The 25748-nt window shown below is 56.0% G+C and overlaps 1 protein-coding gene across 1 annotated transcript in view; it reads right to left on the bottom strand.

Annotated features, from left to right (window-relative positions):
- Window positions 1-24786, bottom strand: part of AHNAK2 (AHNAK nucleoprotein 2) — a 34583-nt gene extending 9797 nt beyond the window's left edge. The window contains 11 exon segments of the mRNA XM_033191078.1: window positions 1-48; window positions 51-932; window positions 935-2006; window positions 2481-9071; window positions 9229-9413; window positions 9755-9905; window positions 10869-10970; window positions 11662-11760; window positions 11866-11924; window positions 22730-22783; window positions 24744-24786. Coding sequence (XP_033046969.1) covers window positions 1-48; window positions 51-932; window positions 935-2006; window positions 2481-9071; window positions 9229-9413; window positions 9755-9905; window positions 10869-10883 — 8944 coding nt within the window. The 5' untranslated portion in view covers window positions 10884-10970; window positions 11662-11760; window positions 11866-11924; window positions 22730-22783; window positions 24744-24786.
- Between the last annotated feature and the right edge of the window lie 962 nt (window positions 24787-25748).

Below are 25748 nucleotides of genomic sequence, written 5' to 3'. Positions count from 1 at the left end.
CCTGCACCTGGGGGCCTTTCAGGTCCAGCTTGGGCCCCTTGATATCCACTGGGGACCTTTGAGGTCCACTTTGGGCATCTTCAAACTGGGCATCTGCACCTTGGGCAGGTGCCCTTTGAGGTCGGCTCCCTCGGGCCCGTGGCCCTCCGGGAGCATCACGTCCACCTGGACAGCCTGGACCTCCAGCTCAGCGGATGGGGGCTCAATGCTGAGGTCAGTGGTCTCGAGGTCCCCCTGCATGGAGGGGAGGCTCACGTCGGCCTCCACCTTCGGCGCAGACACATCCACCGAGGCCTCCATGGACTTGCCTGGGGCCGATACCCCGAAGGATGGCATCTTGAACTTGGGCATTTTGAATTTGCTGTCTTTAGCAGTCACGTCCTTGTCAGCCAGGGATAGGTCCCCCTCCAGCCGCACGTCATCCAGTTTGACTCTTGGGGCCTGGACGTCCACCTCCACGCTGGGCAGAGACACCTCCATGTCGGGGGCCGTCACCTCTGCCTTGGGGCCTTTCAGGTCCAGCTTGGGGCCCTTGATATCCACCTGGGGGCCTTTGAGGTCCACTTTGGGTATCTTCAAACCTGGCATCTCCATCTTAGGTAGGTGCCCTTTGACGCCGGCTCCCTCGGGCACATGGCCTTCAGGGAGCGTCACACCCACCTGGACAGCCTGGACCTCCAGGTGAGCAGAAGGGGGCTGAATGCTGAGGTCAGTGGTCTCGAGGTCCCCCTGCATGGAGGGGAGGCTCACATCGGCCTCCACCTTCGGCACAGACACGTCCAACGAGGCCTCGATGGACTTGCCTGGAGCCGACTCCCCGAAGGATGGCATCTTGAACTTGGGCATTTTGAACTTGCTGTGTTTGGTAGTCACGTCCTTGTCGGCCAGTGACAGTTCCCCCTCCAGTCGTGCATCATCCAGCTTGGCTCCCAGGCCTGGATGTCCACCTCCACTCTGGGCCGGGACACCTCCACGTCGGGGGCCGTCACCTCCGCCTTGGGGCCTTTCAGGTCCAGCTTGGGGCCCTTGATATCCACCTGGGGGCCTTTGAGGTCCAATTTGGGCATCTTGAAACTGGGCATCTGCACCTTGGGCAGGTGCCCTTTGACGCCGGCTCCCTCGGGCAGGTGGCCCTCCGGGAGTGTCACGTCCACCTGGACACCCTGGACCTCCAGCTCAGCGGATGGGGGCTGAATGCTGAGGTCAGTGGTCTCAAGGTCCCCCTGCATGGAGGGGAGGCTCACGTCGGCCTCCACCTTCGGCGCAGACACGTCCACCGAGGCCTCCATGGACTTGCCTGGGGCCGACACCCCGAAGGATGGCATCTTGAACTTGGGCATTTTGAACTTGCTGTGTTTGGTGGTCACGTCCTTGTCGGCCAGGGACAGTTCCCCCTCCAGCTGGGCATCATCCAGCTGGGCTCCCGGGGCCTGGATTTCCACCTCCACGCTGGGCAGAGACACCTCCACGTCGGGGGCCGTCACCTGCACCTTGGGGCCTTTCAGGTCCAGCTTGGGCCCCTTGATATCCACCTGGGGACCTTTGAGGTCCACTTTGGGCATCTTGAAACTGGGCATCTGCACCTTGGGCAGGTGCCCTTTGACGCCGGCTCCCTCGGGCCCGTGGCTCTCCGGGAGCTTCACGTCCACCTGGACAGCCTGGACCTCCAGCTCAGCGGATGGGGGCTCAATGCTGAGGTCAGTGGTCTCGAGGTCCCCCTGCATGGAGGGGAGGCTCACGTCGGCCTCCACCTTCGGCGCAGACACATCCACCGAGGCCTCCATGGACTTGCCTGGGGCTGATACCCCGAAGGATGGCATCTTGAACTTGGGCATTTTGAATTTGCTCTGTTTGGCGGTCACGTCCTTGTCAGCCAGGGATAGGTCCCCCTCCAGCCGCACGTCATCCAGTTTGACTCCTGGGGCCTGGACGTCCCCCTCCACGCTGGGCAGAGACACCTCCATGTCGGGGGCCGTCACCTCTGCCTTGGGGCCTTTCAGGTCCAGCTTGGGGCCCTTGATATCCACCTGGGGGCCTTTGATATCCACTTTGGGTGTCTTCAAACTGGGCATCTCCATCTTAGGTAGGTGCCCTTTGAGGCTGGCTCCCTCGGGCACACGGCCTTCAGGGAGCGTCACGCCCACCTGGACAGCCTGGACCTCCAGGTGAGCAGAAGGGGACTGAATGCTGAGGTCAGTGGTCTCGAGGTCCCCCTGCATGGAGGGGAGGCTCACGTCAGCCTCCACCTTCGGCACAGACACATCCAACGAGGCCTCGATGGACTTGCCTGGAGCCGACACCCCGAAGGATGGCATCTTGAACTTGGGCATTTTAAACTTGCTGTGTTTGGTAGTCAGGTCCTTGTCAGCCAGGGACAGTTCCGCCTCCAGTTGTGCATCATCCGGCTTGGCTCCCAGGGCCTGGATGTCCACCTCCACTCTGGGCCGGGACACCTCCACGTCGGGGGCCGTCACCTCCACCTTGGGGCCTTTCACATCTAGCTTGGGGCCCTTGAGGTCCACTTTGGGCATCTTGAAACTGGGCATCTGCACCTTGGGCAGGTGCCCTTTGAGGCCGGCTCCCCCGGGCATGTGGCCCTCTGGGAGCTTCACGTCCACCTGGACAGCCTGGACCTCCAGCTCGGCGGAAGGGGACTGAATGCTGAGGTCAGTGGTCTTGAGGTCACCCTGCATGGAGGGGAGGCTCAGTTCGGACTCCACCTTTGGTGTAGAAACATCCATCGAGGCCTCGATGGACTTGCCTAGGGCTGACACCCCAAAGGACGGCATCTTGAACTTGGGCATTTTGAACTTGCTGTCTTTCACAGTCACATCCTTGTCAGCCAGGGACAGTTCCCCCTCCAGCCCCACGCCATCCAGCTTGGCTCCTGGGGCCTGGATGTCCACCTCCACGCTGGGCAGGGACACCTCCACGTCGGGGGCCGTCACCTCCGCCTTGGGGCCTTTCAAGTCCAGCGTGGGGCCCTTGATATCTACCTGGGGGCCTTTGAGGTCCACTTTGGGCATCTTGAAACTGGGCATCTCCATCTTGGGCAGGTGCCCTTTGAGTCCAGCTCCCTCGGGCACGTGGCCTTCCGGGAGTGTCACGTCCTCCTGGACAGCCTCGATCTGCAGGTCAGCGGAAGGGGGCTGAATGCTGAGGTCAGTGGTCTTGAGGTCACCCTGCATGGAGGGGAGACTCAGTTCGGACTCCACCTTTGGTGTACACATGTCCATCGAGGCCTCGATGGACTTGCCTGGGGCCGACACCCCGAAGGATGGCATCTTGAACTTGGGCATTTTGAACTTGCTGTCTTTGGCGGTCACATCCTTGTCAGCCAGGGACAGGTCACCCTCCAGCCATGCATCATCCAGCTTGGCTCCTGGGGCCTGGACTTCCACCTCCACGCTGGGCAGAGACACCTCCACGTCGGGGGACGTCACCTCCGCCTTGGGGCCTTTCAGGTCCAGCTTGGGGCCCTTGATGTGCATCTGGGGGCCCTTGAGGTCCACTTTGGGCATCTTGAAACTGGGCATCTGCACCTTGGGCAGGTGCCCTTTGACGCTGGCTCCCTTGGGCAGGTGGGCCTCCGGGAGCGTCATGTCCACTTGGCCAGCCTGGACCTCCAGCTCGGCGGAAGGGGACTGAATGCTTTCGTCCGTGGTCTTGAGTTCTCCCTGCATGGAGAGGAGGCTCACGTCAGCCTCCACCTTCGGCGCAGACACGTCCATCGAGGTCTCGATGGACTTGCCTGCAGCCGAAACCCCAAAGGATGGCATCTTGAACTTGGGCATTTTGAACTTGCTGTCTTTCACAGTCACATCCTTGTCAGACAGGGACAGTTCCCCCTCCAGCCGTGTGCCGTCCAGCTTGGCTCCTGGGGACTGGATGTCCACCTCCACGCTGGGCAGAGACACCTCCACTTCAGGGGTCATCACCTCCGCCTTGGGGCCTTTGAGGTCCAGCTTGGGGCCCTTGACGTCCACTTTGGGCATCTTGAAACTGGGCATCTGCACCTTGGGCAGGTGCCCTTTGCGGCCAGCTCCCTTGGGCACATGGCCCTCCGGGAGCTTCACGTCTACCTGGACAGCCTGGACCTCCAGCTCAGCGGATGAGGGCTCAATGCTGAGGTCAGTGGTCTCGAGGTCCCCCTGCATGGACGGGAGGCTCACGTCGGCCTCCACCTTTGGGGCAGACACGTCCACTGTGGCCTCAATGGACTTGCCTGGAGCCGACACCCCGAAGGATGGCATCTTGAACTTGAGCATTTTGAACTTGCTGTCTTTGGCGGTCACATCCTCGTCGGTTATGGACAGGTCCCCCTCCATCCGCGTGTGGTCCAGTTCGGCTCCCGGGGCCTGGACGTCCACCTCCACGCTGGGGAGAGACACTTCCACGTCGGGGGCCGTCACCACCGCCTTGGGGCCTTTCAGGTCCAGCTTGGGGCCCTTGACGTCCACCTGGGGGCCCTTGAGGTCCACTTTGGGCATCTTGAAACTGGGCATCTGCACCTTAGGCAGGTGCCCTTTGACGCCGGCTCCCCCGGGCAGGTGGGCCTCTGGGAGCGTCATGTCCACCTGGACAGCCTGGACCTCCAGGTCGGCGGATGGGGACTGAATGCTGAGGTCCGTGGTCTTGAGGTCCCCCTGCATGGAGGGGAGGCTCACGTCGGCCTCCACCTTCGGCGTAGACATGTCCACCGAGGCCTCCATGGACTTGCCTGGGGCCGACACCCCGAAAGATGGCATCTTGAACTTGGGCATTTTGAACTTGCTGTCTTTGGCGGTCACGTCTTTGTCGGCTAGGGACAGGTCTCCCTCCACCCCGGCACCGTCCAGCTTGGCCACCGGGGCCTGGATGTCCACCTCCATGCTCGGCTGGGACACCTCCATGTAGGGGGCCATCACCTCCGCCTTGGGGCCTTTCAGGTCCAGCTTGGGGCCCTTGATGTGCACCTGGGGGCCCTTGAGGTCCACTTTGGGCATCTTCAAACTTGGTATCTCCACCTTGGGCAGGTGCCCTTTGACGCCGGCTCCCTCGGGCAGGTGGGCCTCCGGGAGCGTCGAGTCCACCTGGACAGCCTGGACCTCCAGCTCGGCGGAAGGGGGCTGAATGCTTTTGTCCGTGGTCTTGAGGTCCCCCTGCATGGAGAGGAGGCTCACGTGGGCCTCCACCTTCGGCATAGACACGTCCACCGAGGCCTCGATGGACTTGCCTGGGGCCGACACCCCAAAGGACGGCATCTTGAACTTGGGCATTTTGAACTTGCTGTCTTTCGCAGTCACGTCCTTGTCAGCCAGGGACAGTTCCCCCTCCAGCCGTGCGCTGTCCAGCTTGGCTCCTGGGGCCTGGATGTCCACCTCCATGCTAGGCAGAGACACATCCATGTCGGAGGTCATCACCTCCGCCTTGGGGCCTTTCACGTCTAGCTTGGGGCCCTTGAGGTCCACTTTGGGCATCTTGAAACTGGGTATCTGCACCTTGGGCAGGTGCCCTTTGAGGCCAGCTCCCTCAGGCACATGGCCCTCCGTGAGCTTCATGTCCACCTGGACAGCCTGGACCTCCAGCTCAGCGGAAGAGGGTTGAATGCTGAGGTCCGTGGTCTCGAGGTCCCCCTGCCCGGAGGGGAGGCTCACGTCGGCCTCCACCTTTGGCACAGACACATCCACCAAGGCCTCGATGGTCTTGCCTGGGGCCGACACCCCGAAGGACGGCATCTTGAACTTGGGCGTTTTGAACTTGCTGTGTTTGGCGGTCATATCCTTGTCAGCCAGGGACAGTTCCCCCTCCAGCCGTGCGCCGTCCAGCTTGGCTCCTGGGGCCTGGATGTCCACCTCCACGCTGGGCAGAGACACCTCCACGTCGGGAGCCGTCACCTCCGCCTTGGGGCCTTTCAGGTCCAGCTTGGGGCCCTTGACGTACACTTGGGGGCCCTTACAGTCCACTTTGGGCATCTTGAAACTGGGTATCTGCACCTTGGGCAGGTGCCCTTTGAGGCCGGCTCCCTCAGGCACGTGGCCCTCCGGGAGCGTCACATCCACCTGGACAGCCTGGACCTCCAGCTCAGCGGAAGGGGGCTGAATGCTGAGGTCAGTGGTCTTGAGGTCCCCCTGCATGGAGGGGAGGCTCACGTCGGCCTCCACCTTTAGCGCAGACATGTCCACCGAGGCCTCCATGGACTTGCCTGGTGTCGACACCCCGAACGATGGCATCTTTAACTTGGGCATTTTGAACTTTCTGTCTTTGGCAGTCACGTCCTTTTCAGCCAGGGACAGTTCCCCCTCCATCTGGGCGCTGTCCAGCTTGTCTTCCGGGGGCTGGACGTCCACCTCCACGCTGGGCAGAGACACCTCCACTTGGGCGGCCGTCACCTCCGCCTTGGGGCCTTTCAGGTCCAGCTTGGGGCCCTTGACGTCCACCTGGGGGCCCTTGAGGTCCACTTTGGGCATCTTGAAACTAGGCATCTGCACCTTGGGCAGGTGCCCTTTGAGGCTGGCTCCCTCGGGCAGGTGGCCCTCCGGGAGTGTAACGTCCACTTGGCCAGCCTGGACCTCCAGATCGGCGGATGGGGGCTGAATGCTGAGGTCCGTGGTCTTGAGGTCCCCCTGCATGGAGGGGAGGCTCACGTCAGCCTCCACCTTCGGCGCAGACACGTCCACTGAGGCCTCCATGGACTTGCCTGGGGCAGACAGCCCAAACGATGGCATCTTGAACTTGGGCATTTTGAATTTGCTGTCTTTGGTGGTCACGTCCTTGTCAGCCAGGGATAGGGCCCCGTCCAGCCACGCGCCATCCAGCTTGACTCCCGGGGCCTCGTGATCCACCTCCAGGCTGGGCAGAGACACCTCCACATCAGTGGCCGTCACCTCTGCCTTGGGGCCTTTCAGGTCCAGCTTGGGGCCCTTGATGTGCACCTGGGGGCCTTTGAGGTCTACTTTGGGCATCTTCAAACTTGGCATCTCCACATTGGGCAGGTGCCCTTTGAGGCCGGCTCCCTCGGGCACATGGCCCTCTGGGAGCTTCATATCCACCTGGACAGCCTGGACCTCCAGGTCAGCGGATGGGGGCTGAATGCTGAGGTCCGTGGTCTTGAGGTCCCCCTGCATGGAGGGGAGGCTCACGTCGGCCTCCACCTTTGGCACAGACACGCCCACCGAGGCCTCGATGGACTTGCCTGGAGCCGACACCCCGAAGGACGGCATCTTGAACTTGGGCATTTTGAATTTGCTCTCTCTGGTGGTCACGTCCTTGTCGGCCAGGGATAGGTCCCCCTCCAGCTGCGTGCCATCCAGTTTGACTCCTGGGGCCTGGACGTCCCCCTCCACGCTGGGCAGAGACACCTCCACGTCGGGGGCCGTCACCTCCGCCTTACGGCCTTTCAGGTCGAGCTTGGGGCCCTTGACGTCCACCTGAGGGCCTTTGAGGTCCACTTTGGGCATCTTCAAACTTGGTATCTCCAACTTGGGCAGGTGCCCTTTGAGGCCGGCTCCTTCAGGCAGGTGGCCTTCCGGGAATGTCACGTCCACCTGGACAGCCTGGACCTCCAAGTCAGCAGAAGGGGGCTGAATGCTGAGGTCAGTGGTCTTGAGGTCCCCCTGCATGGAGGGGAGGCTCATGTCGGCCTCCAGCTTTGGGGCAGACACCTCCACCGTGGCCTCAATGGACTTGCCTGGGGCTGACATCCCGAAGGACGGCATCTTGAACTTGGGCATTTTGAACTTGCTGTCTTTGGTGGCCACATCCTTTTCTTTCAGAATTTGTTCCTTTTTCAAGGGCTTTTGGTCATGTGTTAATTGTAATTTTGTTTCGTTTGTCACTGAGGCTCTATCTTCCTTGTCTTTGAGTCCTGCCTCTGTGCCTCCCTGTTCTCTTCTGTCGGCTGTTGCTATGGCCTCTCCTGCCCTTTCCTGCTCTGTGTCTTGTGTGGCTGTTTCTCTCCCTGTCTTTGCCTGCTTGCTTGGCGACCATCCTAAGGATGGTATCTTGAACTTGGGCATTCTCATCTGTCCTTCTCTGTCTTCCCCGACCTTGTCCTGTTCCTGGCTGATCCTTGTCCTCTGTAGTCCTTCTCCATCTCCTTCACCCTCTTGTGCTTCTGCGTGTGTGGCTTGTTCCCTGCCTGGTTCCCACCCTGCTCCTTCCACCTCCTCAACATTCAGGCCAGTACCCACTTTTGAGGACAGGTCCTGTCTCTTCCCTCGCTGTGGGGCACTAATGCGCCTTTCTCTTTCTGGCTCTTTTTCGGTGGAAAATGCAAATTTTGGTGTCTTTAAATCGTGTACTCGCACCCTAATTTTGGGTGGGCCGATCTGTGTGCCTCCTTCGGTTGTGTCTCTCAAGGACAGTCTGGCGATCCCAATTTCCAGGCTCTGCAGTCCCTCACCTTCACCCTCCCAGCTCATTGCAGGAGTTGGCTGGGCCCTGGGCTTCCTCTGGGCCACTGCTGTCTCCTGTGCCTGCCCCTCCAGGGTCTTTCTGTGGAACCTGGCTGCCCTGAGTCCCCCTTCCTCAGGGGTTCCCTCACAAGCTCTAGGGTCACCCAGCTCTGTGGGCAACTGCGTCACTTCTCGATCCTGTTCTGCTCTCTCCTCTCTCCTGCTGCCTGTGGCAGCCCCAGTGTCCTCAAGGCTATCACCCCAGGGCCCCAACTCTTCCAGGACCCCAGCACGGCCCACCCCTCTCTGGGACCCCCCGCCTGGCTCTCCTGTTGATGAAGGGCCCTGTCCCAAGCCTGTCCTGAATCTCAGGTTGAGGAACTTCCGCCGCCTCTGGCTGCCCGGCCCTGCCTTCTGCTCTTGGCGCTCCACTGCGAGCTGGGCCTCTGTGTCTGTGCTTGTAGGGGACACGTCATGTGCGTCCCTGGGCTCGTAGGCCTCTGACGAGCTGTGTGACCTCTGGGGTCCCGGCCCCCGCTTGCTCTTTATGGATTGAAATTTTGGCCAAGAGAGCCTCTCCCTCTGGGTCTGCCTGCCTCTCCCCACCCTGGGTTTGGAGATGAGTCTCTCTTGGTCCCCATCTCCTTCCAGAGTTTTCGTGGGGGTCTCTCTGCACCCATCAGCGACATCCATGTCCTGAAACATAGGGAGAGGGAATCTGTTGGTAGCAGTCCAAGAAGCCTGAGACCCTGGCCCAGGGACAGACGGACTGGGAGTGCTATCCCCTCCCAGGCTCAGCCAGCAGGGTAGTGAAGCCAGCTGGGGCCCTGCCCCACGGGCATGGTGGTCTCACCTCCTTCTCTTTGCCCTGTGGGCCGTGCTGGGCATCGCTGGAAGCCCACTCTTCATCCTGTGGAGCAGGGAGCTGCCGTCTGATTTTGAACTGAACCCTGTACGGCTCTGAGTACTGAAGGATTTTGAGAGCATCTTCATATTTTATGTTGTCAAAGAACACGGTTGCACTGAGCAGCTGATCTCCTAGACCAAGAAAGAGCAGCCCCAGGGCCGCGTGTGTGAATGAGATGGGGTCTGCTGTCTTGCCTTGGCTGGCGAGGAGGGCCCCAGGGGCATGAATGGGGGGATCCCACTGAGTCTGCCCCACCAGCCCCCACTGAGTGCCTCAGGCACAGGGAAGGTGGATGGGGTCCCCCATTTTACTAGATGCAGTGGGTGATCCCAGCCTCAAGCGGCTGAGCAGAGACGTGAGGAGGTCGTCCTAGGCTCCAGGTGTGGCTCCTATCCCCCTCAATGCCCCCCTCCAGGTCCCTCCCATCCTGGTGGGGAGAATGGGGACCCCAGGGATGGAACTGCCATGGCACCTTCTCTCAAGTTGAAAAGCTTGGCAGCTGAGGAGTCCTTCAGCACTTGCTTGACAAAGATCCCCTTGTCCCCACCGCCTGTGACACTGTAGCCACTGGCTCCCGCCTCCACCTCTGTCTTCAGCGTCACCTCTGTTGCCTCCTGCATGGACTGGAGCAGAAGCACATCAGGGCCACGGTGAGCAAGTGCCAGTCCCACTGTAAGCATCCCTGCTGGGGCCTGAGTCTCCAGAGGATGGGCACCCCACCATCCTTCCCATCAGCCCGGACAACTCAGAGCAGGGGGGGCACCCACCGGGTGGGCTCAGCTAGCTGTGTCTGAGCTCTGGAGGAAGCCAGCTGGAAGGTTCCAGAACTCTTGTCCCCACCCCAACCTGCCAGGACTCAGGCACAGCCTGTCCATGCCACCAGGCCCAGTAGGGCACCAGGAGCAGGGCAGAACGACTTCTGCTTTCCCTGTGGCCAGAGGTTCCCTTTTCGGCTCCTTTGTGCATTCTTCACAAACACATGAAGTATGAATTGTGTGCAAGGCACCTGATGCTCAAGACAAGGAAGAACAGCAATGCCAAGGAAAACACGGGACATTGGGTGCAGACTGCCAGACCTGGGACAGGATGGGGCCTGTGTCCTGCAGAGCTCTTGGACTGCTGGGGAGTCCAGGAAAAAAAAAAAAAAAGAACAACTGCTTTAGAGGCAGAGTCCCCTCATCACTGGGTGCTAGCAGAGTCTAGCACCTTCCATAGTTACATGGCCTGGGTGCTGACTGGCCCTTTCAGCCCCGTGACTTGAATATGCAACAGACAGCAGCACTGCCCCATTGTACAGAGGAGGAAATTGAGGTCTGCACAGCCAGGTCTACCTGGCCGGGAGCTTGGCTATGCATCCAACTCCACACCAGGGAGGACTGGGGAGGGTCAGAACCAGATTTAGCCTTCTGGAGCCCCTGCCTTTCCCCAGGCCCGACAAGGGGGACGAGAACACCCCACCTCCCCAGGGCACGGGGCACACTGCCAGCCTCTTTGCTCCTCCCCCGCCTGCTCTGACCTCGGACTCTCTGGCTGGATCCTTTGTGGACGGACACACCTCTGTGACCCTCAGCTCCTTCCGTACCCACCTCTGGACGACTCATCCTGAAAAACGTCCGTGAGTCCCCTGAATCCCGCTTCCACCAGGATCTCCGTCTCCCAGCGGAACCTTGCCTGCCGGGAGCGTCTTCCTGCAGCCACAAGTGTTGGGAGTTAGGCACCTGCCCCAGCTCAGGGACAGGGAGGGGCACAGGAAGGCTAGTGCCAGACCAGGAGCCCTCCCTTCAGAGGGGCCCAGAACCTCCAACATGCAGCTGTGTGCAGAGGGAGCCGGGTCCCTCCAGGCACATCCACAGAGAAAAGGCAACTCTCGGCCTTCCTGCTTCCCGACAGGGCCCAGCCTACAGCCCACAGCGCCCACAGGGAAGCCCCACAGCAACTGGAGTTTCGTATGGAGGGAGATAAGAAATTCAAATTGTACAGAAAGGAATCCTTTCATAGGCATGGCTCCTCTGATCCCTTCCCCAAGTCCTTGTCTCCAGAGGTAGCCATGGGGCCCTGTCCCCAAAGACAGCATGAGTGTGTCACACAGGTTCAGGGATGCACACAGCCTGTGCCCCTGAAACATACACACAGTAACACGAGGCCTGTCCCCATCAGCCCACACGCATGCTCACAAGAGCTGCGGGGCACCTCCATCCCACTGTGCCCTGGCCAGCCGCAGGGAGGAACCCAAGGGCACAGAGGAGTCTGAGAGGACATCTGAGTGGGCACTGCCCAGTGGGCAGCAGGGCAGGGCTGCACAGACATGAGTGAGTTGCCCACACAGGGCGATGCAGGAGGAGATCTGGGTGCCTGTGGGGCTCTGCCCAGCAGGCTCACCTGGAGTCCAAAGTCAGCAGCCTCAGTCGTGTATTCGTAGACAGGTGAGGACCCCTGTGGCCGTGGTCGAATGACCTCATCTGCAGGCCCTTCAGTCACCTGACAGGAGAGAATCCAGTTACTTTTGCCACTCAGTTCTCCCAGGGCCCAGGGAGAATGGGGGCAGGGTATGAGGAGGCCACACTTCCTCCCGCTCTCACTTACAGAGTGGTCATCTTCAGTTTCTGCATCTGGCTCCCTGGGCTGCAGCTGTCGGCCAGACACTGCAGAGAGAGTGGCTGTCAGTGGAGATAAGCAGGCTGGGGGAGCAGATCGGGGCCCGGGGAGGGAGCCAGGGGTGTATGTACACTGTGGAGGTGGAATAGTCCTGTCCTGGACACTAGATCTGAGAGCAAATTCAGGGGCCAGGGGAGGATCTACAGCTATTGGGCTGGAGAAGCTCTGGTATCAAGTCAGGTAGCAGTGAATTGAGACTGGACTTATTCCAAGTTGGAACAGATTTAGTCCAAGAAAGTTACTAAACAAACACAAGGTGTTAGTTATTGTATAACCACACCCTGGGAGGATCAGAATCCAGAGTTGCTAGAATGTATTATCTAAAATATCCAGCAGCCAACAAAAAATTACAACTTACGCAAAGAAACAAGAATGTATGATCCATACCGAGAAAAAAAGTGGTGAATGGAAAGTATCTCTAAATGTCCATCAATGTTGGGTTTAATACAGACTTCAAAGAAACTATTAAAAGTTTGTTCAGCCCGGGTGCGGTGGCTCACACCTGTAATCCCAGGACTTTGGGAGGCCAAGGAAGGTATATCACCTGAGGTCGGGAGTTCAAGACCAGCCTGACCAACATGGAGAAACCCCATCTCCACTAAAAATACAAAATTAGCTGGGCATGGTGGCTCATGCCTGTAATCCCAGCTACTCAGGAGGTTGAGGGAGGAAAATCACTTGAACCTGGGAGGTGGAGGTTGCAGTGAGCCGAGATCGCACCATTGTACTCCAGCCTGGGCAACAAGAGTGAAACTCCATCTCAAAAAGAAAAAAAAAAAGTTTGTTCAAAACACACAAAAAAAACCATGTTTGAAAAATTAATGGAAAATATGTTAACAATAACTCAATGAAGAATCTCATAAAGAAATAAAACTTATTTTTTAAAAGGCAAGCAAAAATTCTGGAATTGAAAATTTACTACTGGGGTTCACCAATAGATTTGAGACACCAGAAGAATTATCAACTTGTAGATTAATATAAATTAACCAATTTGAAGAAGAGGGTCAGGAGGAAGACTGAAGAAAAACAGAGCCTCAGAGCATTAACCATAAGATAAAGAGACAGAAGAGAGAGTTGAAGAAGTGGTGGCTGAAAACAATCTGCAGAATCCAAGAAGCTCGACAAAACCTAAGCAGGAGAAACACAGAGATCCACACCTGGACACATGACAGTCAAAACGCTCAAGAGAAAGGGACCTATCACATAATAAGGGCATAAAAATACAACTAACATCTGAATCACATCAAAACCGTAGAGGCCACAAGAAAGTGGAGCAATATATTCAAAGGGCTGAAAGAAAATGTTGTCAACAAAGAATTTGATATTAAGCAACCTATCCTTCAAAAATAAAGGCAAAATAGTCTGGGCATGATGGCTTATGCCTGTAATCCCAGCACTTTGGGAGGCTGAGTTGGGACGATAGCTCAAGCCCAGAAATTCAAGGCCAGCCTGAGCAATATAGTAAGATCTCATCTCTACAATTTTTTTTTTTTTTGAGACGGAGTCTCACTCTGTCACCCAGGGTGAAGTGCGGTAGCACGATCTTGACTCACTGCAACCTCCGCCTTCCGGGTTCAAGTAATTCTTCTGCCTCAGACTCCTGAGTAGCTGGGACTACAGGCACGCGCTACCATGCCCTGCTAATTTTTGTATTTTTAGTAGAAATGGGGTTTCACCATGGTGGCCAGGCTGATCTCAAACTCTTGACCTCATGATCTGCCTGCCTCGGCCTCCCAAAGTGCTGGGATTACAGGCGTGAGCTACCGCGTCCGGCCCAAAAATTTTTTTAAAAATTAGCAGGTCATGGTGGTGCATGCCTATAGTCCCAGTTGCTCAGGAGGCTGAGGCAGGAGGATAGCTTAAGCCTGAGAGGTTGAGGCTGCAGTGAGCTGTGATTGCACCACTTCACTCCAGTCAGGCAGAGCAAGACTCTGTCTCAAAGAAATAAAAATTTAAATTTTAAAAAAGGCAAAATAAAGGCATTCCCAAATGAACAAAGACTTGGGCATCTCGTTGCTAGCAAATCTGCCTTACAAGATATACTAAAGAAGCTCTTCAGACTAAAAGGAACTAATACCAGACAGTAAGTCAAATGCACAGGAAGAAATGAAGATGCAAAAAATGGTAAATATATAGGCAAATATAAAAGACTCTGAATATATATAGTCCTCATTTTATTTCTTAACTTCTTTCAAAAACAGAGGATTGTATAAAGCAAGGATTGACAAACTTTTCTTGAAAAAGGCAATATAGTAAATATTTTAAGCTTAACAGGCCACATGATCTCTGTTGCATCTCTGCAGCTATAATACAGAAGCAGCTATAGAGTATAGATAATATGTAAATAAATGAGCATGACTGTTTCAACAACACTTTACTTGTAAAACAAAAAGGAGGCTGGATTTAGAAGACAGGCAATAGTCTGTGAAGCACTAATATGAGGCAACAATTCGAACACCATATTGTTAGGATTATAACATATATAGACGCAGCATATATGTGACAATAATAGCAAAAAGGAGTGGGAGGAGGGGGTATACAGTTAGCCTTTCATATCAGTGGTTTCTGTGTCCTGAGTTCAATGAAACTTGGGTCAAAAATGTTCTCCCAAAAATTGCATCTATACTGAACATGTACAGACTTTTTTTCTTGTCATTATTCCCTCACCAATAGAGTAAACCAGCTATTTATATAGCATTTACATTACATTAGGTATTATAAGTAATCTAGAGATGATTTAAAGTATTGGGGAGGAAAGATGTATGTAGGTTATTTGCAAATACTACAACGCTTTATAGAAGGTACTTGAGCATCCTTGAATTTTGGTATCCGAGGGAGTTCCTAGCAGCAATCCCCCATGGATGCTGAGGGACAAGTGTACCTTGGACTAAAGTTTCTATAATTTACCAGAATTAAGCTGGCATTGCCTGGGGCTGGGAGTGGGGAGGGAGATTGATTGTAAGTGGGGTTGAGAAAATTTGGAAGGTGATGGAGGTGTTCCAGAACTGGATTGTGGTGATGTTTGCACAACTCTATAAGGTTAGTAAAATGATTGAATTGTACATTTACAATGGGTGGGTTCTATGATTTCTAAACTACACCTCAATGAAACTGTAAAAGAAAAAGGTAATTAACTGTATAAAACAAAAACAAGTCAGCATGGTGGCTCACACCTGTAATCCCAGCACTTTGGGAGGCCTAGGAGGGTAGATCACTTGAGTCCAGGAGTTTGAGACCAGCCTGGTCAACGTGGTGAAACGCTGTCTCTACTAAAAATGCAAAAATTAGCTGGGCATGGTTGTGCACATCTGTAATCCCAGCTACTCAAGAAGCAGAGGCAGGAGAATCACTTGAACCCAGGAGGCAGAGGTTGCAGTGAACTGAGATCCTTCCACTGCACTCCAGCCTCAGTAACAGACCAAGACTCTGTCTCCAAAAAAATAATAACAAATAAAATGAAATGTACCTTAGAATTTTACAAATATAGAAGTAAAGCATATGACAGGATGGGGATGGAGTGCAGAAGTTGCTGTTGTGAAGATCTTACATTATACTTGAAGTAGGACAATCTTACATGAAATTATACTGCAATAAGTTAAATATTCAGAGTATAAGCCATAATGCAACCATTAAAAAAAAAAGATGTATAGGTAATAAACCAATAGTGGAACTAAGATGGAATAGTAGGCTGGGCACAGTGGCTTGCACCATAATCCCAGCACTTTAAGAGACCGAGGAAGGAGGATCACTTGAGGCCAGGAATTTGAGACTAGCCTGGGCAACACCATGAGACCTTATCTCTAGAAAATATTAAAAAGTTAGCCACGCATAGTGGTGCACATCTCTAGTCCCAGCTACTCAGGAGGTTGAGGTGGGAAGATCACTTGAGCCCAGGGGGTTGAGGCTACAGTGAGCCGAGATCGTGCCACTGCCCTCCAGCCGGGGTGACAGAGCAAGACCCTATCTCAAAAAACAAATAAAAAAACACCTAGATCTCCTTTTTAAAACACTGAAGTAAACACCGGCAAAACTGCAAGGAGAAATAAATCCATAATTATTATACAATAGGATATTTTCACACTCTTAGGAAATGATAACCTTACAAAGTAGAACAGGGGAAGATACAAGTCAACCAACGAGACCAAACTGGCACCGGGAGGACACTCCAGACAGCAGCCGGGGCACGGAGCTCAGGTGCACAGGGGACAGCCACTGAGACAGTCCCCATGCTGGCTCAGAAACCTGCATCAACAAATTTAAAATCACTTCAGTCATCCTAGGTCTCTTCTCTGACCCCCAGTGGAATCAAGACAGTGTGGCAGAAACAAACCAGTGAACAGAAAACAGAGTCCAGAGCAGCCCCACACTTACATGGCCAATTAATTCTTGTTTGTTTGTTTTTTATTTATTTATTTTTTGAGACAGAGTCTCGCTCTGTCGCCCAGGCTGGAGTGCAGTGGCCGGATCTCAGCTCACTGCAAGCTCCGCCTCCCGGGTTCCCGCCATTCTCCTGCCTCAGCCTCCCGAGTAGCTGGGACTACAGGCGCCCGCCACCTCACCCAGCTAGTTTTTTGTATTTTTTAGTAGAGACGGGGTTTCACCAGGTTAGCCAGGATGGTCTCGATCTCCTGACCTCGTGACCCGCCCGTCTCGGCCTCCCAAAGTGCTGGGATTACAGGCTTGAGCCACCGCGCCCGGCCGCTTATTTTGTTTTGAGACAGGATCTCACTCTGTCACTCAGGCTGGAATGCAGTGGCACAATCTCTGCTCACTGCAACTTTTGCCTCCTGGGTTCAAGCGTTTCTCGTGCCTCATCCTCCCAAGTAGCTGGGATTACAGGCATGCACCATTTTGCCTCGCTAATTTTTTTTTTTTTTGGTACTTTTAGTAAAGATGAGGTTTCACTATGTTGCCCAGGCTGGTCTTGAACTCCTGGCCTCAAGTGATCCACCTGCCTTGGCCTCCCAAAGTGCAGGTGTGAACCTGTGTGAGAACACTCCTGACAGCAACCTGTGCATGCCCGGCCAAATTCTTGTCAAAGCAGCCCAGTTATTCCAATAGAAAACAAAATCTTTTCACCAAATGGTCCTGGAACAGCTGGGTATTTACTGGGAAACCAATGAACCTGGACCCTTCCATCCCATCACTCATGAAAATGAATTCAAAATGAATCATAGCGGTAAATGTAAAACTGAAAACTATAAAACTTCTAGAAGAAAATATAGGAGAAATTATTTACCACCTTGAAGGCAGCAAAGTTTTCTTAGGATACAGAAGGTAAGGATAGTAGAAGGAAAACTGATAAATTTAAGTTCTCATAATTTAAAACACTGGCCTTAAGAGCTTTCATTTTCCTCAGAAAATGAAAAGGCAATGAATGTATCTGGCAAAGGACTTGCATGGAGCCCGTGTACAACTCAATAGAAGACAAAACACTCAATTAAAAATGGGCAGAAGATTTGAACAGACATTTCACAAAAGAAGATGTGCGAGTGTTCAATAAGCACAAGAAAAGATGCTCAACATTTTCCATCATCAGGGAAATGCAAATCAAGACCAACGGAACAGAACAGAGATCCCAGAAACAGACACACATACATAAAGCTGTGATGATCTGTTCAATAAATGGCCTGGGATCCACTGGATATCCATATGGAAAAACATTAATCTTTGCCCCATCTCAGCCACAGAAAATTAATTTCATGTGGATTATAGATCCAAACTTAAAGCTTACCAATAAAATTTCTAGAAAATAAGTAGAAATTACTTTTGGACTAGGGGAAAAATTCTTAAACAGAGCACACAAAAAATGACAGATATTGGTCTATATTAGAATTAAGAACTTCTGGCCGGGCGCAATGGCTCACGCCTGTAATCCCAGCACTCTGGGAGGCGAAGGCACGTGGATCACGAGGTCAGGAGATCGAGACCTTCCTGGCTAACACAGTGAAACCCCATCTCTACTAAAAATACAAAAAACTAGCCGGACGAGGTGGCGGGGGCCTGTAGTCCCAGCTACTCAGGAGGCTGAGGCAGGAGAATGGCGTGAACCCGGGAGGCAGAGCTTGCAGTGAGCAGAGATCACTCCACTGTACTCAAGCCTGGGCGATGGAGTGAGACTATCTCAAAAAAAAAAAAAAAAAAAAGAATTAAGTTCATCAAAAAACACCACTAGGGGCATGAAATGTAAATGAGTACAGCCATGATAGAAAACACTATGGATGGTTCCTCAAAAAATAGAACTACCATTTGGTCTAGCAATCCCACTACTGGGTTATATATCCAAAGGAAATGAAATCGATGAGTTGCAGCTATCTTTGCCCAAAACACAGACTGGGCACAGATAGCTGCAATACATTTACCAAGCAAAGTCCTCCAACCCAGAAAGCACAAAGAATTCTTGCAAACCAAAAGACAACCCGATAGAAACATGGGCAAGAAAACACTGGAAAAGTAGCTCATAGAAGAGGATGTTCAACCAGCCGATGAGAATGTGGAGAGATGGCCAGCATTTCTGGTCATCTGCGCAATGCCAACAAAACCACGAGGTGCCATATGCTCCCAGGAGAATGGCTGAAATCTCAAAGTCGAGATTTAGGCGAGGCGGACCCCCTGAGGACAAGGCCTGGGGCAGCTGGAACTCCGTCCTGGTGTGGGTTGGGGGTGAGCTGGCACAACCACTTGGAAACAGCCTGGTAGAGTCTATCAGAGCCTGACACGCCTTACCCTGTGGCCCAGCAATTTATAGCCAGGGGCAGGGCCAAGAAATATGCACACGTATGTCCCTCAAAAGACGGGTGCAGGAACGTCCATCTGAGTATAATTTGTGGCACCAGAAACCAGAGATTCAAATGTCCGTCAACAGTAGAATAAAAAAAAAACTGAGGTATTTGTCCAATGGAGCAGTATATGGTACAACCTATACCTACGTGCAACATGGATGAAGTCCACAAACGAAAGGTTGAGATAAAGAAGCTAGATATAAAAAGCACTCATGCCAGGGGAGCCCATCACATCCAGTTCACAGTCAGGCTCAGGCCAACGAGGGCGGAAGTCGCCACGGGGAGCGGGCCGACAGGGTCTCCTGGTGGCGGTAGGGGTCTACTTCCCAACCAGAGGACTAGTTACTTGGGTGTGCCATGGTTTGTATCCTTTCTCCATAAAAAATTTTAGAATTCTACATAAAATCAAACATAATTATAACCTTTACACTAATAAATCTGAAAATTTAGATCGATTGGATATATTCCTAGAAAATCCACAAGAAGAACCAAACGTGTCCAACCCACGGCCCAAGGCCACATGCGGCCCAGGACAGCTTTGAATGTGGCGTAACACAAATTCGTAAACTTCCTAAAACATGAGGATATTCTTTTGCAATTGTTTCTTTTAGCTCATCAGCTATCATTAGTGTATCTTATGTGTGACCCAAGGCAATTCTTCTTCCAATGTGGCCCGGGAAGGCCAAAAGATAGGATGCCCCGATGGATAATCCAAGCAGTTTTATAACAATTTAAAAATCAATACGGTCAAACCCCGTCTCTACTAAAAATACAAAAATTAACTGGGTGTGGTGGCGGACGCCTGTAATCCCAGCTACTCCGGAGGCAGAGGCAGGAGAATCGCTTGAACCCAGGAGGAGGAGGTTGCAGTGAGCCGAGATCGCGCCACTGCATTCCAGCCTAGGCAACAAGAGCAAACGCTGTCTCAAAAAAAAAAAAAAGAAAAGAAAAAGAAAAAAATCAAATCCCTTATTTAAAACCGTCCCACAAAAAGAACTCCAGGCCCAACTCCCACTCCGAATTATACTCTAAATATTCCAAGAAGAAACAGTACCAATCTCACACCAACTCTGGCGCCCTGGCCTGGGCTCCAGGGCCTCCCTCTGGCAGTGACAAGGAGGGCCTCAGACCTAAGGCCCCCACCCCTGCCCCAGACCCAGTTGCTGGTAGGACACTGATTGGGAAGGAGCATGTCGCTATCCTTTGGGGTGGTGTGCTGGCCTCGGGGACCAGCTGCTCCCTGTCCCCTGCGGTAGGTGTCCTGGCCTTGGGGACTGTCCCATGAAGGGAGATAGGGAGGCCCAGTCTCGGCAGTTTAGTCTAGCTCTGGCCAATGTGCTGTGTGGCCCTGAGCAAGCTCATGCCCTCTCTGAGCTTTCATTCCCTCGTGGATTCGGGGGCCACCCTGCCTGCCCTGAGTGTAGGTTGCTGGGCCATAGCCACTGCTCCCCCAGAGGCACCCCCAGGGCCATGCCTGCTCATCCCAAGAGCACCTCTGCCTGCACAGGCCCCGCCACCCCCTCGCTGCTTCATGGGCCTTTCCTTGCCCTTCTGCAAGATGGCGCACAGCCCACGTCCCCCTGGCTCTGGTCTCAGGCCTGGCAGGGCTGGGGGTGGTGTCTCCTGGAAGAGGTTCTCTCAAGTGAGGGAAGAGAAGGGCAGGAGGTGAGGGCAGGCAAGGCTGGGTCAGTGCCAGGAGGCATCAACACTCACCCCCACATCATCCCACCCCCACCACCTTCCTACTGCTCGGGTGGCCAGGCCCAGACCCCTGGCCTCCACGACCCCCCAGCAGAGCCACAACCTCCGTTTCCTTCCCCTGCCAAACCAGCCTTGCGCAAGGTGTCAGCCCAAGAATTGTACCCCTGGCAACCCCATGACATGATCTCCTCCATAGGCCCCTTCTCCCTAACCAGGCAGCGAAGGGGCAAGGCCCTGTCTCTCTTCTGCACAGCTCTATCCTGGCCACCTGGGCCCATCTCACTCACCCTGGCACTCAGACACTGCCCCACCACCTGACAGGGCCCTTGCTGCTCCCACCTGGACGCACCCCCAACCTGCACAGAACTTGGCCAGCCCCACCGCTCTGCCTTCCAGATGGCTGCCAAACCCTCCACTCCTTGCCCACCTGCCCCCTCCCACTCCTTCCATGTGGCCCTGCCAGGGCTCCTCAGTGCACCCCACAACCCTAAGGGACCACCAGCCGGGGCTACCCCGGCTGCTCTGGAGCTGCCTGGAGCTCCAGCCACACCAGACCCACAGCAGACTCGTGGGACGGGGTCGTGCCAAGGAAGGGGACAGGAATCTGGCCAGAGCCTGCGCACCGCTAAGCCAAGGGCAACGCAGGTAAGCCACTTTCTGGCCTCAGTTTCCCTTCCTGTTCTGCCCAGACCCTGCCCCTCAATCCCCAAGGTGGGTAACAGATGTGAAAACTGAGGCTGGGGGAGGGGAGCCACTTACCCAAGGGGACCCAGCCAGTAGGTGTGGAGCTGGGGCAACTGCCCCAGCCCACCCTTACCTTGAACAGGGCTGGGGGCAGAGGAGGTCCCTGGGTCACCTGGCCCACAGCCGCTCCCCTGCCAGCGGTTGGAGTTGGGGTCATGAGTGGGGAGGGGCTCCACTGCCTCCGAGACCAGGTGTCCCAGGCCCTACCCAACACTCAGGGTGGGGCAGGTGTTCTGAGGCTGCCCAGAAAACCAGCAGCCTCCTCCTCCCTCCGCAGCCTCCCGAGCCAAAAAACTCCACCCGGCAGGCAGGAGCCTGGTTAGGTTGGGGGTGGGGGGCAGCTGCCGTGAGGCCCAAGAAAGGGTCAGGAGGGCAACTCCTTGGAGAAGGGATTCGCCAGGCAGGGGAGCACAGGTCTGCTGGGCTGGGGGTGGGCACAACGGTCAAGGGCCCCTGAGCTGGGCACAGCCGGCTGCACTTTCAGATCTTTCCAGGGTAGTCTTGTGGGTGTTGGGGCCGGTGAGGGAGGGTGTCGACAGCAAGCCCTGGGCACACCCTGTGCTGGGAACCTGCGTGGGGTAGGAGGAGGAGGCGTGACCAGTTCTGCTCCTGCTGGCCCTCATGCCTGGTCCTGGCACTGGCCCACGCGGGACAGTCCCTGGTCCCACCCTCAGCAACCACACTGGGAGTAGCTGTTCCTGCACTGCCTGTGGTGGGGATGGAGCACAGAGGTTCAGGGAGCAGCAGACCCGCCTCTGGCCACACAGCTGTGGAATGGGGACCCCTGTGCCACTGGGCTGGCAGGAACCTGGCCCAGGAACACAAACAGGAAGGGGGAAATCCTGCCCGCCTCGGGATAAGGCTGCCCAGCCAGGCTACTGGCCTCGGACCCACACCAGTGGGGAGAGAGAGGAAGGCCCCCAGTATCCCAGTCCCCCACCAAGAGCACTTCCTCCCAGGCCCGAGGTCCTGAGGAAGCCCTGCCTCGGCCGGAGTGCGGAGGAGGCCGCCTTTGCCCCGCCCCGTCTCTGGTTCTCCCAGACAGGCTCTGCAAGTGGCCCCATCACCTGAATCATGACGCTGGTTGTTGACAGTCACCAAAGCTCCACTTCACAGAGGAGAATGTGGAGGTGACTCGCCTGAGCCAGGCCCAGCTGGTCAGGCTTTGGCACCTGGTTCCTTCCCCAGTGCCCTTCCCCCACTCCGAGGGCCCCCAACGCCCTGGCCTCAACACTACCATTAACATTCCTGTGGGTGCAAACTTGAACCTTGGGGAGGGACCCCAGGACCTAGGCCAGTCCCTTGCACGCCAGGGCAGGTGGGGGTGGTACCACAGTGAAAGGCACAGAGGACACCCACCCTGGCCCAGAAAAGCTGCCTCCCCAAGAACGGGACTATTTGGGGGCAGGGCCTGAGCAGGCAGGGCCTCAGGAAGTGTGTCTGGGGGAGGAGCAGATCCTGGCTGGGAGGTGGGGTGCGGGGGGCAGGGGAGGGGGGAGTGGCGGAGGGCGGGCGGAGCGGGAGGGGAGAAGGAACACAGGCTAGGGAGTGCAGCAGAGGCTCACCAACACCCCTGCTCCACAGCCGGGTCCGAATGGAGGACTCCCACCAGCCACCAGCTAAATGAGGGTTGTTGGAGGGTCCAGAACAGGTCCATGCGGGGAGGAAGTGGATTTTGCTTAAACAAAATCCAAGTTTGCATCTAAACTGGCAGCCCCAGGGCCCCATCCCCTGCCTCCAGGTGGGAGGGCATGGTTGGGTGCATTTGCAAGTCACCAGGGCCCTGGGGGCTGGCAGGGAGGAGACTGGCTCTCCAGTGGCCAGAAAAGTCCATCCTGGGTGGGAGGAACGGCCCACTCCAGGTTTGCAGGTGAGTGTGCACACGTGTGTGCTCACGGGATGTACGTGTTCAGGTGCTAGGGCGTGTGTGCACTTGTGTGTCTGGCTTGAGCTCCTCCCTCTGAACACCCCGAGTGAGGCCATGGAGGCGGGAGCCCTGTGCCCACCCAGACACAGGAGCACACAGCCGGCTGCACTTGGGCCTCACCCAGTCGTGGAACTTCATGAAGAAAGTCCCAAGCGGGCTGACTGTCATGAGACCTTCAGACTTTTCTGAGCAACATCCCCCACCCCTCCCCCACCTTCTCGAGATAACTCTCTCGGGATGAGGCGGGCAGAGCCAGCTCTGGCTCCTGCTCCTGCCTCTGTGTCTGCCTCCAAGGCTGCAGGAGGGCGCAGGAGCTAGCCTCAGTCCCCTAGACCTAGGAGCTGGGTTCCTCGCCCACCCAGCAACCATTCCCCACCGCAGCCCAGCTGTACCGTGAGGCTATTCACATCACCCTCTCCGGAAACAACCTTCCGTAGCTCCCTGGTGCCATCCATGGGTCAGACTGTCTGGGAAGCCTCTCTGTGCCTGCTGTAGCCCTAGCCAACATCCACAGCCTCTCCAGCCCTCACTGTGCCTGCTCTAGCCCTAGCCAACATCCACAGCCTCTCCAGCCCTCATTGTGCCTGCCTAGGCCACGGGCTCGCTCTCTCTGGGCTTTCCCAGGCTGTCTTCTCTGCTGGGCAAATTTACAGACTAAGCTTGGCCACCCTGCCATGGCTTCTGGACACTGCCTGGTCCCTGGTCCCCAGAACACTTTGCTCACCAAGCACTCAGAGCCTGGCACACCGTAGGTGCATAATAAATGCTAGTGCAGGCAGTGTATGGGAAAAAGGAAGGAGCTTGTCAGATCTCCTGGCAAAGCCTGGTAAGCCTGAGGGTGGGAGGCCGTTGATGGGGATGGGAGGGAAGCAGGTGGGCCCAGTTCATCTCCTTCTGCTCCTGGAGAAACGGAGGCACAGGGGAGCACACCAGCCACCTCTCCAAGGGATCTGGCAGCCAAAAGGAGCAGCCCCACGCTCCCACCCGTCCCAGGCTGGCTAGCCGGAGCCAGTTTCCCTGGGCTGAGAGGCCGGCCCCCACAGACGTCCAGGGCAGTGTGACCCTGTGGTGGGGCTGCCTATCGCCCCAGGCCCCCACAGCCCACCTCAGGCACCCTCAGGAGAGTAAACCCGGCCTTTGGAAGCAGCCACCCTCCACAGACACCCAGGGCCCCAAACAAGCACAGGGTCATCAGAGGACCCTTCCCCAGGCCCCACGCCCACCTGCGGGACTTGCAGACCTGCGGCTGCCCTGAGTGCAGGTGCCCTTCGCAGTCACCTCCCCCCACACCCAGGCTCCTTGCAAACAAGAGCCACTGTCCCCTACCTGCCCAGGGCCCACAGCTCGGTGTCCTGCCACACACCTTGTATGGCCTGGGCTCTGCCAGCACCCCAGGAGCCAGGAGCCAGGGAATTTCTCCCTGACGTCCGTGCCCAACCCACTGGCCCTGGCTGGAGCCATGGTGAACTAACACCCCTGCCCAGCTGTCAGCTGTGGGTCAGGGCTATGCCCAGCCCAGCGCTGTTCCTCCAGCCCCTCTTGCTAGTGGCCTGCTGGCCCCCACAGACCTGCGGAAGAGTGAGGCAAGCAGGTGCCCGGGGCTGACCGGGAAGGGGGCCGAAGTGCAGGGGGTGGGCACAGGAGCCACTTACCAAGGAAGCTACAGACGCTCTCCCAACTGGCCCAGAAGTGAAGATCCCAACTGGCCGCCTCCCCCTGCCACGCCCGGTTCCTCCCTCCACAGCTCCTCCCCCCATTATCCCGCCTCCGCCTGCTCCTAGGGGTGGCTCTGGACCCTGCCAGGATCTCCACGTCCCACCAGAGGGAGTAGGCGGGTCCCCTGATGGGCCAGGAGCCAGGCCAGCCCTCAACACTCACTCAGCTTCTTGGAGCTGGGGACCCCACCCTGAGTGCCCCCCCAGCCCGAGCAGCTGACTGCAGAGGAACAGACCGCTCTGAGTCACACAGCCAGCCCAGTCTGGTGAGTGCCTTAGTGCGTGCCAGGTCCTGCTCTGTGGATAGACCCAGGCCTGAAGCAGGTCCCTCCCAGGCAGGCTCTGCACAAGCCCTGTGTCTCAGTTTCCCTACGGCTGCCAGGATAGAGGCTGGCCCAGAAGGGAGGAGAGGCATAGCCTAAGGGCAGGACTGAGCCCACAGGGGGCTGGGCCAGTGACCTTGGGGCCTGGTCATCTGCCACCTGCCTGAGCCCCCAGGGCAGCCAACCCTGGCCTCCTTTCAGCCCTCGCAGCCCAAACTCACAGCAGCCCCCACCCCTCGAAGCACCAGGGTATCTGGTAAGCAGGGTGTGGTGGGGCTCAGGAACCAGCATTTTTTGAAACGGGATCTCTCTCTCACCCAGGCTGGGGTGCAGTGGTGCGATCATGGCTCACTGCAGGCTCAAACTCCCGGAATCAAACCATCCTCCCGTGTCAGCCCCCCAAGTGGCTGGGTCTCCAGGTGACGCCGCCATACCTGGCTAATTTTAAATTTTTTTTGTAGATACAGGATCCTACTATATTGTCCAGGCTGATCTCATACGCATGGGCTCAGGCGATCCTCCCGCCTTGGCCTCCCGAGTGGCTGGGGCTGCAGGTACACAGCAGCACACCTGGCTAATTGTTAAATTTTTTGTGAAGACCAGGTCTCCCTGTGTTGCC

Source organism: Trachypithecus francoisi, unplaced genomic scaffold, assembly GCF_009764315.1.
Source record: "Trachypithecus francoisi isolate TF-2019V2 unplaced genomic scaffold, Tfra_2.0 Lachesis_group3, whole genome shotgun sequence".
Lineage (NCBI taxonomy): Eukaryota > Metazoa > Chordata > Mammalia > Primates > Cercopithecidae > Trachypithecus > Trachypithecus francoisi.
The sequence above is the reverse complement of the archived record's forward strand: the minus strand, read 5'-3'. Positions and strand labels throughout refer to the sequence as shown.